The sequence below is a fragment of the Pseudophryne corroboree genome, chromosome 10 (assembly GCF_028390025.1).
Source record: "Pseudophryne corroboree isolate aPseCor3 chromosome 10, aPseCor3.hap2, whole genome shotgun sequence".
NCBI lineage: Eukaryota > Metazoa > Chordata > Amphibia > Anura > Myobatrachidae > Pseudophryne > Pseudophryne corroboree.
This window is the reverse complement of record NC_086453.1, coordinates 65923447-65936689: the sequence shown is the minus strand read 5'-3', so window position 1 is coordinate 65936689 and position 13243 is coordinate 65923447. Positions and strand designations below refer to the sequence as shown.

Sequence of the window (13243 nt, the reverse complement as noted above, 5' to 3'; positions counted from 1 at the left end):
CCCACGAAGAAATTTCAACTCGGTCGATTCCTGCATTTCCTGCAAACAGGAGTGTCTATGGGCCTCAAATTGGGGTCCATTAAGGTTCAAATTTCGGCCCTGTCGATTTTCTTCCAGAAAGAATTGGCTTCAGTTCCTGAAGTCCAGAAGTTTGTCAAGGGAGTACTGCATATACAACCCCCTTTTGTGCCTCCAGTGGCACTGTGGGATCTCAACGTAGTTCTGGGATTCCTCAAATCACATTGGTTTAAACCGCTCAAATCTGTGGATTTGAAATATCTCACATGGAAAGTGACCATGATGTTGGCCCTGGCCTCGGCCAGGCGAGTGTCAGAATTGGCGGCTTTGTCTCACAAAAGCCCATATCTGATTGTCCATTCGGACAGGGCAGATCTGCGGACTCGTCCCCAGTTTCTCCCTAAGGTGGTGTCAGCGTTTCACCTGAACCAGCTTATTGTGGTACCTGCGGCTACTAGGGACTTGGAGGACTCCAAGTTGCTAGATGTTGTCAGGGCCCTGAAAATATAGGTTTCCAGGACGGCTGGAGTCAGGAAAACTGACTTGCTGTTATCCTGTATGCACCCAACAAACTGGGTGCTCTTGCTTCTAAGCAGACGATTGCTAGTTGGATGTGTAGTACAATTCAGCTTGCACATTCTGTGGCAGGCCTGCCACAGCCAAAATATGTAAATGCCCATTCCACAAGGAAGGTGGGCTCATCTTGGGCGGCTGCCCGAGGGGTCTCGGCTTTACAACTTTGCCGAGCTGCTACTTGGTCAGGGGCACACCCTGGCTGAGGAGGACCTGGAGTTCTCTCACTCGGTGCTGCAGAGTCATCCGCACTCTCCCGCCCGTTTGGGAGCTTTGGTATAATCCCCATGGTCCTGACGGAGTCCCCAGCATCCACTTAGGACGTCAGAGAAAATAAGAATTTACTTACCGATAATTCTATTTCTCGTAGTCCGTAGTGGATGCTGGGCGCCCATCCCAAGTGCGGATTGTCTGCAATACTTGTACATAGTTATTGTTACAAAAATCGGGTTATTATTGTTGTGAGCCATCTTTTCAGAGGCTCCGCTGTTATCATGCTGTTAACTGGGTTCAGATCACAGGTTGTACAGTGTGATTGGTGTGGCTGGTATGAGTCTTACCCGGGATTCAAAATCCTTCCTTATTGTGTACGCTCGTCCGGGCACAGTATCCTAACTGAGGCTTGGAGGAGGGTCATAGGGGGAGGAGCCAGTGCACACCACCTGATCCTAAAGCTTTTACTTTTGTGCCCTGTCTCCTGCGGAGCCGCTATTCCCCATGGTCCTGACGGAGTCCCCAGCATCCACTACGGACTACGAGAAATAGAATTATCGGTAAGTAAATTCTTATTATTTCACCTGGTTTTAGTCCGCCACAGAACCTGTATAAATCATAGGTGTCCCGGATTAAAGCAATATTACGGCAGACCTATGATTACACTTTGCATTTTCTGGGGCAGGCTTCTTAACCTCACTCAAAGTATATTCTGATTCCTTCCTGTCGTTGAGGCCAATCCAATATAGTAGCCCAGTTCCGCTTCCTGGCCCATGTTCTGGGATATTACCCACCGTTACCTCACAGTCATTAAGGCCGGGTACACATTATGCCATATATTGGACGATATATAGATCTGGCGCAGATCGGAATGATATATTATCCATATCACACAGTATACACACTCTATTGCGCGTGCACATGCGTCGTCAGCGGGGTCGTCCCATCTGATCTGCTGGGAAGACTCCGCTGATGACTGCTTGAAGATGAATGCTGGATGTAACACAATGGGGTCTATTCAATGCATGTTGTATCCTCTCTGACGGAAAGGATCCGACTGCAGTATTCAATTAGCGCGCATTTCCGACAGGTTTTGCCCGTTTTTCGACAATGCTGATGATGATTCGACTTTTTTTGAAGTCGGATCAGCATTGTCGAAAACGGGCCACAAATCTGTTGGAATTGGCTGCTAATTCGGCGCAACAAATGGATCCGCGGTTAATCCGCCGATCCACGTGTTTTCCGACAAGTCGGAATTGCAGACAAGTCGGAAAAACGTCAGCTCCATTGAATAGGTCGAATCCTGATTTGACCAAAAAAAGTCGGAAACTGCTGTCTTTCCAACTTGACGGCAATTCAGACTTCAATTGAATGCACCCATATATAGCGCAATTGCACACAGGATCGTGCAGTGTGTACAGCCATACCTCCCAACATGACCCTCTTCTGGAGGGACAGAATGCTCTGCTCCTAAACTTCCCTCTTCATTTATGATTGCCATCACCTGTGCTAAAACACCTTATCCCAGTGGTTTCCAAACTTTTTTGAATCACGGCGCCCTAGAATATCAGAATTTTTTTCACGGCACCCCTAGGCCAAAAATTTCTTATTTAGAAATTTAGAAAGAAATATTACATTAAGTAGATCGCGTTTATAATTATATGTCATCCTTAGGGTCAGTTGTGTGGTGAGGGACAAGATATGCTTCTGTTTGGCCACATATTTTATGACTGGCAGCCACCAGCACTTGTTTTGCCTATTATATTGACCATGAATAATTTGAATTGGTCCTGGACCACCAACCCAGGGCACCCCTGCAAGTGTCCCGAGGCACCCCAGGGAGCCACTAAACACAGTTTGGGAACCTCTGCATTATCCATTAACCTGTTCAAAACTGGTGCCGGCAATCATACATTAAGAGAGAAGTCCAGAAGCAGAGCATTGTGTTCCTCCTGGAGAGGGTCATGTTGGGAGGTATGAATTTAAACGAATACTTTTGATTAATGAAAGAGGCACCTTCCTGTAATATTTAACTGCTATATTAAAAGTTATATTTTAACGCAATTAATTTAGCAGTCAGTCACTCATTTGCAGTGCCCTCTCAAAAGAAAACGTTTTTTCTTTCTTAAGCATTGCACTTTAACATTTTTAAGCATTATTTATTTATTACCAGTTATTTATATAGCGCACACATATTCCGCAGCGCTTTCCAGAAAATATTTGGCCATTCACATCAGTCCCTGCCCCAGTGGAGCTTACAATCTATATTCCCTACCACATGTACACACACACACATTCACGCTAGGGTAATTTTTGTTGGGATCAAATTAACCTACCAGTATATTTTTGGATTGTGGGAGGAAACCGGAGTACCCGGAGGAAACCCACACAAGTACGGGGAGAATATACAAACTCCACACAGTTGGGCCATGGTGAGAATCGAACCCATGACCTCAGTGCTGTGAGGCAGTAATGCTAACCATTAGACCATGGGTCTTCAACCTGTGGCCCTCCAGCTGCTGTGGAACTACACATCCCAGCATGCCCTGCCTCAGTTTTAGCATGCTTTAATAGCAAAACTGTGGCAGGTCATACTGGGATGTGTAGTTCCACAGCAGCTGGAGGGCCGCAGGTTGAAGACCCATGCATTAGACCATCCGTACTGCCCTAAAGCATTGCACTTTAGTGGTCTACATTGCGGCTTTGCTCGCAGTGTGACGTAAGCCACAGCTTGATTGACAAGCTGAAGGTGTTTGGGGGTGGTGACGGACTTTTTTTTTTTAAAAAGGGAGGCGTCTGCTGCATTTGTGGGGCATGCTGAAGCCAGCGACTACGTCATCGGATACAGATATGTTCTCACATTTGCAGCACCGATCGCTCTCTGAGGGGGTTACTTAGAGATGGACCCGCAGCAAGATCTGCGTCCATCTCTTCACATGCTGGGGGGACGCTCAGTACAGGGAAAGGCCGCCCAGAATGTGTGGCGCCGCCCTTTACGATGCATATGCAATTTAATTGCGGACGCATTGGTTTAAGGTCGACCCCTGCCTACGCAGCCTGGCTGTGATGGCAAGCGGCCCGGCATTTTTTTTATTGGAGCAGCTGTATGTGACGTCACGCAGTCATCCCGAAAACACTTGTGACACGCCCCCGTTTCGACCGCTGTGCCCCCGCAATTCCGAAATGCGGACACCTGCCGCTGTCAATCACCTTTCGGCCGCATCCTTCCAGGATGTGGCCGCAGGAAGGGTCGCTGTGTATAGACGCGCGGCTGCATCCACCTCTGAATCTCCCCGGCTACGCTACGTCACAGAGCAGTGACAGCATCACCTGTGATCCAGACCGTTACTCAGAGTGAATTACTTTTACATTCACTTCTTCGTCAGAACTACTGTATGAAACATTCCCCTGGCAGCTGTAGCATGGACAGGCTAACATGCCAGAACCACGTACACGTGTTTTACAGACGTACAGAATGTAAGCAATGCAGACCTGTCAGGTGTAACAGCAGATTGTTTATTAGTTACATCATCATGACACGGAACATGAATATAAATAGGCAGCCACGTTGCACACACCTGTGCACACCTGTTAGCTAGCGGTGCTCTCTGTAATGACATGCGACACATTGAGATATAACAGTTTCTTCTAGCTATTGTTTATACACAAGTGGCAAGAAATCACTGGCCGCGGATTATAAACTTATAACAACGTATACAGTAACATCCGAGAGGGCAGTTTCTCATACGCTAATTACAGTTATTTAGTGCAAACAAGTCACCATTCCCGTGCAACATAAACATAACTTGGCGTGTTACCATTTCAACCGATACATGTATACTTTGCATACGTTTATGCATACCCTATCTTCAAGTGTGTGATCAAAGGCCGCGGCTTGTGGCTGACCGTGAGTGCACGAGAAATAGGCCCCGCCCACTAGTGCAACATTCTTTTCTTTTTTTTACACAGCCGCATGATGCAAGAGATTGAAAACACACACACACACCTGAAAATGGGGCTTGCAAATTGCATGCATCTTATGCATTCAGGATCCAACCAACAAGCCAATAAAAATAAGTTAATAAAGGAACAATTAGGATGCGCTGAAGAGAAGGTTTTCTGTGTAAGCACTGCAGCAAGTGTAGGTTATTCTATTCTAAGACTCAGCATGAAACTTTACTGCCATCTTGTGTTCTAATGTCCCCGTCTACTAGCCCACCTCTACACAATAAAGGATTCTGTTTTTCATTTTCCACACCAAACTCCAGTATGTTTTATCATTATCCCGGATCTCTTAATTGAATTAACCTAGAGCGGACAGATATTTATGGGACAGCCTGCATTCAGGTTAGATGATCCGTGGAAAGAACTAGAATTTGGGTATGCAATATTCACATAGGGGTAAATTTACTTACTGTAGGTGGGAGTTTTTTTTTATAGAACTGGTGATGTTGCTCATAGCATCCAATCAGATTCTACTTAACATTTACCTAGTTGCTTCTAGAAGATAAAAGATAGAATCTGGTTGGTTGCTATGGACAACATCTAAAAAACTGTACTCCTTTCTATTTAGCAACACTTTATTACCATATTGGCTTGTATGCAGAAGATGCAGCTGCTATTACAGACCATGCAGGTGCAATACATCAGATATTCATAACACATTGAGCATCTACTACAACGAGTATCTTTGACGCTTGACAGGCAGGCACTATTTTATTATGCCTACTCTAGATAGAGAATACTATGAGCACTACTGTCCTAGAACTGCATGTATTTCATTTTGCGTCTCTATGTTATGTTTGGGATTATAGCGGAGTGCCAACGTCCCACTTAGACAGATACATTAAAGCGTAAAAGGGTGCAACTGTACGGACCCAGAGCACTGGACAGCTGATTGGTCAGCAAAATCACACACAGGGCCAATGGCAGATGGCGGTCCTCTCTTTCCCCACCTTCTGATTGGTACACCCATGAAGCAGCAACCGCTCCGCGTCTTCTGCCATTGCCCAGATGGCCTCCACGAGCAGCCGGTAAGTGCGCTCTTGAGACAGTCTGGTGGGAGCTTCTTCTCCTCCTCCCCAGTGTGGTATATAACTCCAGACGATCTCCGACAGAGAAAGAGGTTGGGATACCATGTGAAGCAGATGTTCGGAGCTTGGGTCCTGTGCCAGAGTGCACTGGACCTCGGAGCGCAAATCTTCTGCACTGCAGCCAGTCACTTGGGAGATCAGCGTTATGGAGTCCTCATCCAAGCCAAAGCGTGCGCGGAATGAAGAGAGGGCAGAGGAGAGGGTGGACAGAGCTTCTGGGAGCAGCCCCTGAGAAGACTTGGCACATACATCCAGACAGAGATCATATACCCCCATCATAAGCCTTCTCCGCTCTCTCCTTACCAGCTGAACAATGATGGAGGGGATGGCGTGCAGGAGTCTCTCTCTCACGAGCTGAGGTCCTCCCTTCTCCAAAGCCACCCGCAGTCCAGGCAGGTCAGTGCCGACATGGCATTTTTTACCTCCCTCCACTTGCCCCTTTACATCATGTTTATGTCTTCTGTCTCCTTCTCCACCAATCAGCATACAGTGTTTGCCAGCTGCAACCAAGGCTTCCACGAGTGTGGCCCGGGAGCTGTTGTCCATCCCTGAGCCAACAATCAAGTAGACATCACAGGCTTCCGACTGCAAGTTCTGCAGATAATCTTCCACAGACATCGGTGGTGTACCAGGGCCAGGGAGGGGTCTCACTACAAGACCGGAAAGTGGCGGTTCACAGAGGGCAGACAGTATATTATCTTTGTCGCTGCCTGTCACACCCACCACAGCAGAAACAGGAGGGGGATTGTCTAGGAAGATGCTGAGAAGGGAGCAGAACTCGGACAGCCCTTCTTGATCACACTGCACCTCAAACACGGACACCAGCTCTTGACAGTGAGGTTCCGCATTGTAACCGCCTGGTCTGTAAACAAAAGGAGATCCTGGTAAGAAATCAGTATAAATCAGTACTGAGAAAAAGAAACCGGTGGAAACATTCTCACGAAATTCAGAGTTTCATTACAACTTTTGCAGTCTCCATCAACTTTAACAATGATTCCATAAAGTATACCAGTTTCCAGCAAGTTTGTAGACTAAACCAAAAGTTGCCAGGTATGAGGCAACTAGTAAAAACACTAGCTACTAGTGAACTGAGAAACCAAATCTGTCAGCTGGGGATCTCGTGATGTCATCAGTCACTAGTGAATTGATGGACTATGGGGGTCATTCAAACCCGATCGCACGCTAACTTTTTTTGCAGCAGTGTGATCGGGTCTGAACTGCGCATGCGTATGCACTGCAATGCGCGTCGGCCGCCGGACAGCGACGGGGACCGCCGGACAGCGACAGCATTGGCGATAGCAAAAAATAAGATTTTACTCACCAGTAAATCTATTTCTCGTAGTCCGTAGTGGATGCTGGGGACTCCGTAAGGACCATGGGGAATAGACGGGCTCCGCAGGAGACTGGGCACTCTAAGAAAGAATTAGTACTACTGGTGTGCACTGGCTCCTCCCTCTATGCCCCTCCTCCAGACCTCAGTTAAGGAAACTGTGCCCGGAAGAGCTGACATTACAAGGAAAGGATTTTGGAATCGAGGGTAAGACTCATACCAGCCACACCAATCACACCGTATAACTTGTGATAACTTTACCCAGTTAACAGTATGAACAATCACAGAGCATCAAACAACAGATGCCAACATAACATAACCCTTTTATTAAGCAATAACTATATACACGTATTGCAGAAAGTCCGCACTGGGGACGGGCGCCCAGCATCCACTACGGACTAAGAGAAATAGATTTACCGGTGAGTAAAATCTTATTTTCTCTAACGGCCTAGTGGATGCTGGGGACTCCGTAAGGACCATGGGGATTATACCAAAGCTCCCAAACGGGCGGGAGAGTGCGGATGACTCTGCAGCACCGAATGGGCAAACACAAGGTCCTCCTCAACCAGGGTATCAAACTTATAGAACTTTGCAAAGGTGTTTGAACCCGACCAAGTAGCTGCTCGGCAAAGTTGTAAAGCCGAGACCCCTCGGACAGCCGCCCAAGAAGAGCCCACTTACCTTGTGGAATGGGCTTTCACTGATTTTGGATGCGGCAAACCAGCCGCAGAATGTGCCTGCTGAATCGTGTTACAGATCCAGCGAGCAATAGTCTGCTTTGAAGCAGGAGCACCCAGCTTGTTGGATGCATACAGGATAAACAGCGAGTCAGTTTTCCTGACTCCAGCCGTCTTGGCTACATAAATCTTCAAAGCCCTGACTACATCAAGCAACTTGGAGTCCTCCAAGTCACGAGTAGCCGCAGGCACCACAATAGGTTGGTTCAAATGAAAAGATGACACCACTTTCGGCAGAAATTGCGGACGAGTCCGTGATTCTGCCCTGTCCATATGGATAACCAGATAGGGGCTTTTACATGACAAAGCCGCCAATTCTGACACACGCCTAGCCGAAGCTAAGGCCAATAGCATGACCACTTTCCACGTGAGATACTTTAGCTCCACGGTCTTAAGTGGCTCAAACCAGTGAGATTTCAGGAAACTCAACACCACGTTAAGATCCCAAGGTGCCACTGGTGGCACAAAAGGGGGCTGAATATGCAGCACTCCCTTTACAAACGTCTGAACTTCAGTAAGCGAAGCCAGTTCCTTTTGAAAGAAAATTGATAGGGCCGAAATCTGGACCTTTATGGACCCTAATTTTAAGCCCATAGTCACTCCTGACTGTAGGAAGTGCAGGAACCGGCCCAGCTGGAATTCCTCTGTAGGGGCCTTCCTGGCCTCACACCAAGCAACATATTTTCGCCATATACGGTGATAATGTTTTGCTTTCACGTCCTTCCTAGCCTTTATCAGCGTAGGAATAACTTCATCCGGAATGCCTTTCTCCGCTAGGATCCGGCGTTCAACCGCCATGCCGTCAAACGCAGCCGCGGTAAGTCTTGGAACAGACAGGGCCCCTGTTGCAACAGATCCTGTCTGAGAGGCAGAGGCCATGGGTCCTCTGTGAGCATTTCTTGCAGTTCCGGGTACCAAGTCCTTCTTGGCCAATCCGGAACAATGAGTATTGTTCTCACTCCTCTTTTTCTTACGATTCTCAGCACCTTGGGTATGAGAGGAAGAGGAGGAAACACATAGACCGACTGGAACACCCACGGTGTTACTAGTGCGTCCACAGCTATCGCCTGAGGATCTCTTGACCTGGCGCAATACCTTTGTAGCTTTTTGTTGAGGCGGGATGCCATCATGTCCACCTGTGGCAGTTCCCATCGATTTGTAATCTGTGTGAAGACTTCTTGATGAAGTCCCCACTCTCCCGGGTGGAGGTCGCTCTGCAGCCACCACAGAAGAGACACCCTGGCCCTGGGGGACAGGGTGATCAGCCGATGCATCTGAAGATGCGATCCGGACCACTTGTCCAACAGATACCACTGAAAGGTCCTCGCATGGAACCTGCCGAAGGGAATGGCTTCGTATGACGCCACCATCTTTCCCAGGACTCGCGTGCAGTGATGCACCGACACCTGTTTTGATTTTAAGAGTTCTCTGACCAGAGTCACGAGCTCCTGAGCCTTCTCCGCCGGGAGAAACACCTTTTTCTGGTCCGTGTCCAGAATCATGCCCAGGAATGGCAGACGATTCGTAGGGATCAGCTGCGACTTTGGAATATTCAAAATCCAGCCATGCTGTTGCAACACTTCCTGAGAGTGTGCTACGCTAATCAGCAACTGCTCTCTGGACCTCGCCTTTATGAGGAGATCATCCAAGTATGGGATAACTGTGACACCCTGCTTTCGAAGGAGCACCATCATTTCCGCCATTACCTTGGTAAATATTCTCGGTGCCGTGGAGAGACCAAACGGCAACGTCTGGAATTGGTAATGACAGTCCTGTACCACAAATCTGAGGTACTCCTGATGAGGTGGATAAATGGGGACATGCAGGTAAGCATCCTTTATGTCCAGAGACACCATAAAATTCCCCTCTTCCAGGCTTGCAATGACCGCTCTGAGCGATTCCATCTTGAACTTGAACCTTTTCAGGTAAATGTTCAGGGATTTTAAATTCAATATGGGTCTGACCGAACCGTCCGGTTTCGGAACCACAAACATTGTGGAATAGTAACCCCTTCCCTGTTGAGGGAGGGGAACCTGTACCACCACCTGCTGGAGATATAATTTGTGAATTGCCGCTAACACTACTTCCCTTTCTATGGGGGAAGCAGGCAGGGCTGATTTTAGGTAACGGTGAGGGGGCATCACTTCGAATTCCAGCTTGTATCCCTGAGACACAATCTGTATAGCCCAGGGATCCACCTGTGAGCGAACCCACTGGTGGTTGAATTTTCGGAGACGCACCCCCACCGCTCCCGGCTCCACCTGTGGAGCCCCAGCGTCATGCGGTGGATTTAGTGGAAGCCGGGGAGGACTTCTGTTCCTGGGAACTAGCTGTATGGTGCAGCTTCTTTCCTCTACCCCTGCCCCTGGCAAGAAAGGACGCACCTCTGACTTTCTTGCCTTTTTGTGATCGAAAGGACTGCATTTGGTAATACGGTGCTTTCTTAGGCTGTGAGGGAATATATGGCAAAAAAATTTACTTCCCAGCTGTAGCTGTGGAAACTAGGGCCCTCATTCCGAGTTGATCGCTCGCAAGGCGATTATAGCAGAGTTACACACGCTAAGCCGCCGCCTACTGGGAGTGAATCTAAACATCTTAAATGTGCGACCGATGTATTCGCAATATTGCGATCAAAACCGAGTTAGCAGTTTCTGAGTAACTCCAGACTTACTCTGCCTGTGCGATCAATTCAGTGCTTTTCGGTCCCGGCTGACGTCATAAACACACCCAGCGTTCGCCCAAGCACTCCCACCGTTTCTCCAGACACGCCTGCGTTTTTTCCGGAAACGGTAGCGTTTCCAGCCACACGCCCCTAAAACGCCGTACATCCGCCCAGTAACACCCATTTCCTGTCAATCACAATGCGTTCTCCGGAGCGACGAAAAAGCCGTGAGTAAAATTACTTTCTTCTTAGTAAAGTTACTTGACGCATGCGCAGTGCGAACATTACGCATGCGCACTAAGAGAATTCTCACTGCGATGCGATGAAAAATACCGAGCGAACAACTCGGAATGAGGGCCTAGGTCCGAGAGACCATCCCCAAACAATTCCTCACCCTTGTAGGGTAAAACCTCCATGTGCTTTTTAGAGTCGGCATCGCCTGTCCATTGCCAAGTCCACAGGACCCTTCTGGCAGAAATCGACATTGCATTTATTCTAGAGCCCAGTAGGCAAATGTCCCTCTGGGCATCCCTCATATATAGGACAGCGTCTTTTATATGCCCCAGGGTCAGTAAAATAGTATCCTTGTCCAAGGTATCCAGTTCCTCAGACAGTGTATCTGTCCATGCTGCTACAGCACTACACATCCAGGCCGACGCAATTGCCGGCCGCAGTATGGTACCTGAATGTGTATAAACAGACTTCAGGATACCTTCCTGCTTCCTATCCGCAGGATCCTTTAGGGAGGCCGTATCCTGTGACGGCAGGGCCACCTTCTTAGATAAGCGTGTCAGAGCTTTGTCTACCCTAGGGGAGGATTCCCAGCGCATCCTGTCCGTTGGCGGGAAGGGGTACGCCATAAGTAACCTTTTGGAAATCAGCACTTTCCTATCAGGAGAATCCCAAGCTTTTTCACATAACTCATTTAACTCATGTGAAGGGGGAAAAGTCACCTCTTGCTTTTTCTCCCCAAACATATAAACCCTCTTGTCAGGGACAGGGTTTACCTCTGATATGTGCAATACATCCTTCATAGCTACAATCATGTAGCGGATGGCTTTAGCCATTTTAGGCTGCAATTTTGCATCATCGCCATCGACACTGGAGTCAGAATCCGTGTCGATATCTGTGTCAACAATATGGGATAGTGGGCGCTTCTGAGACCCTGACGGCCTCTGCGCTGTAGGATCAGGCATGGGCTGAGACCCCGACTGTCCCAAGGCTTCAGCTTTATCCAACCTTTTATGCAAGGAGTTTACATTATCATTTAACACCTTCCACATATCCATCCAATCAGGTGTCGGCGCCGTCGGCGGGAACACCTCATTCATCTGCACCTGCTCTGCCTCCACATAGCCCTCCTCGTCAAACATGTCGACACAAGCGTACCGACACACCACACACACAGGGAATGCTCTATATGAGGACAGGACCCCCATAAGGCCTTTTGGAGAGACAGAGAGAGAGTATGCCAGCACACACCCCAGCGCTATATCACCCAGGAATCACACAGTAACTTAGTGTTTACCCAGTAGCTGCTGTATATATGATTATTGCGCTAAATTTATGTGCCCCCCCCCTCTCTTTTACCCTCTTTCTACCGTGAGTCTGCAGGGAAGAGCCCGGGGAGCTTCCTCTCAGCGGAGCTGTGGAGAGAAAATGGCGCTGGTGAGTGCTGAGTAAGAAGCCCCGCCCCCTCAGCGGCGGGCTTCTGTCCCGCGATTTGGTGTAAAAAATGGCGGGAGCTCATGCATATATACAGTGCCCAGCTGCATATATGCTGCTTTTGCCAGGAGGTACTCAATTGCTGCCCAGGGCGCCCCCCCCTGCGCCCTGCACCCTACAGTGACCGGAGTGTGTGGGTTAGTGTGGGCGCAATGGCGCACAGCTGCAGTGCTGTGCGCTACCTCATGTGAAGACAGGAGTCTTCTGCCGCCGATTTTGACGTCTTCTTGCTTCATCCGCCGGCTTCTGTCTTCTGGCTCTGCGAGGGGGACGGCGGCGCGGCTCCGGGAACGGACGACCAAGGTTAAGTTTCTGTGTTTGAACCCTCTGGAGCTAATGGTGTCCAGTAGCCTAAGAAGCGCAACCTAGCCGCAGTTAGTAGGTTTGCTTCTCTCCCCTCAGTCCCACGTAGCAGAGAGTCTGTTGCCAGCAGAAGCTCTCTGAAAATAAAAAAAACCTAACTAAAATACTTTCTTAATAGCAAGCTCAGGAGAGCTCACTAAAATGCACCCAGCTCCTTCCGGGCACAGATTCTAACTGAGGTCTGTAGGAGGGGCATAGAGGGAGGAGCCAGTGCACACCAGTAGTACTAATTATTTCTTAGAGTGCCCAGTCTCCTGCGGAGCCCGTCTATTCCCCATGGTCCTTACGGAGTCCCCAGCATCCACTAGGACGTTAGAGAAAGATTGACAGGAAGAGGCCGTTTGTGGGTGTCAACTGACCGTTTCTTGGGAGTGTCCGGAAAAACGCAGGCGTGCCCGACCGTTTGGAGGGAGGATTCCTGACGTCATTCCTGGCCGGATCATCGCAGCGGCCGAGTAAGTCCTGAGCTGTGCAGAGACTGCACAAACTTTTGTTTTTGCAGCTCTCTGCACAAGCGATCGCTCCCCTG

The 13243-nt window shown here is 48.7% G+C and overlaps 1 protein-coding gene across 4 annotated transcripts in view; it reads right to left on the bottom strand.

Moving 5' to 3' along the window:
- Window positions 1-4299: 4299 nt before the first annotated feature.
- LOC134966032 (uncharacterized) overlaps window positions 4300-13243 on the bottom strand; it is an 81057-nt gene continuing 72113 nt past the window's right edge. For all 4 annotated transcript variants that reach the window (XM_063942490.1, XM_063942487.1, XM_063942488.1 and 1 more), the window contains exon 3: window positions 4300-6759. In XM_063942490.1, the coding sequence (XP_063798560.1) occupies window positions 5715-6759 (1045 nt within the window). In that variant the 3' untranslated portion in view covers window positions 4300-5714. The remainder of the gene's footprint in view (window positions 6760-13243) is intronic.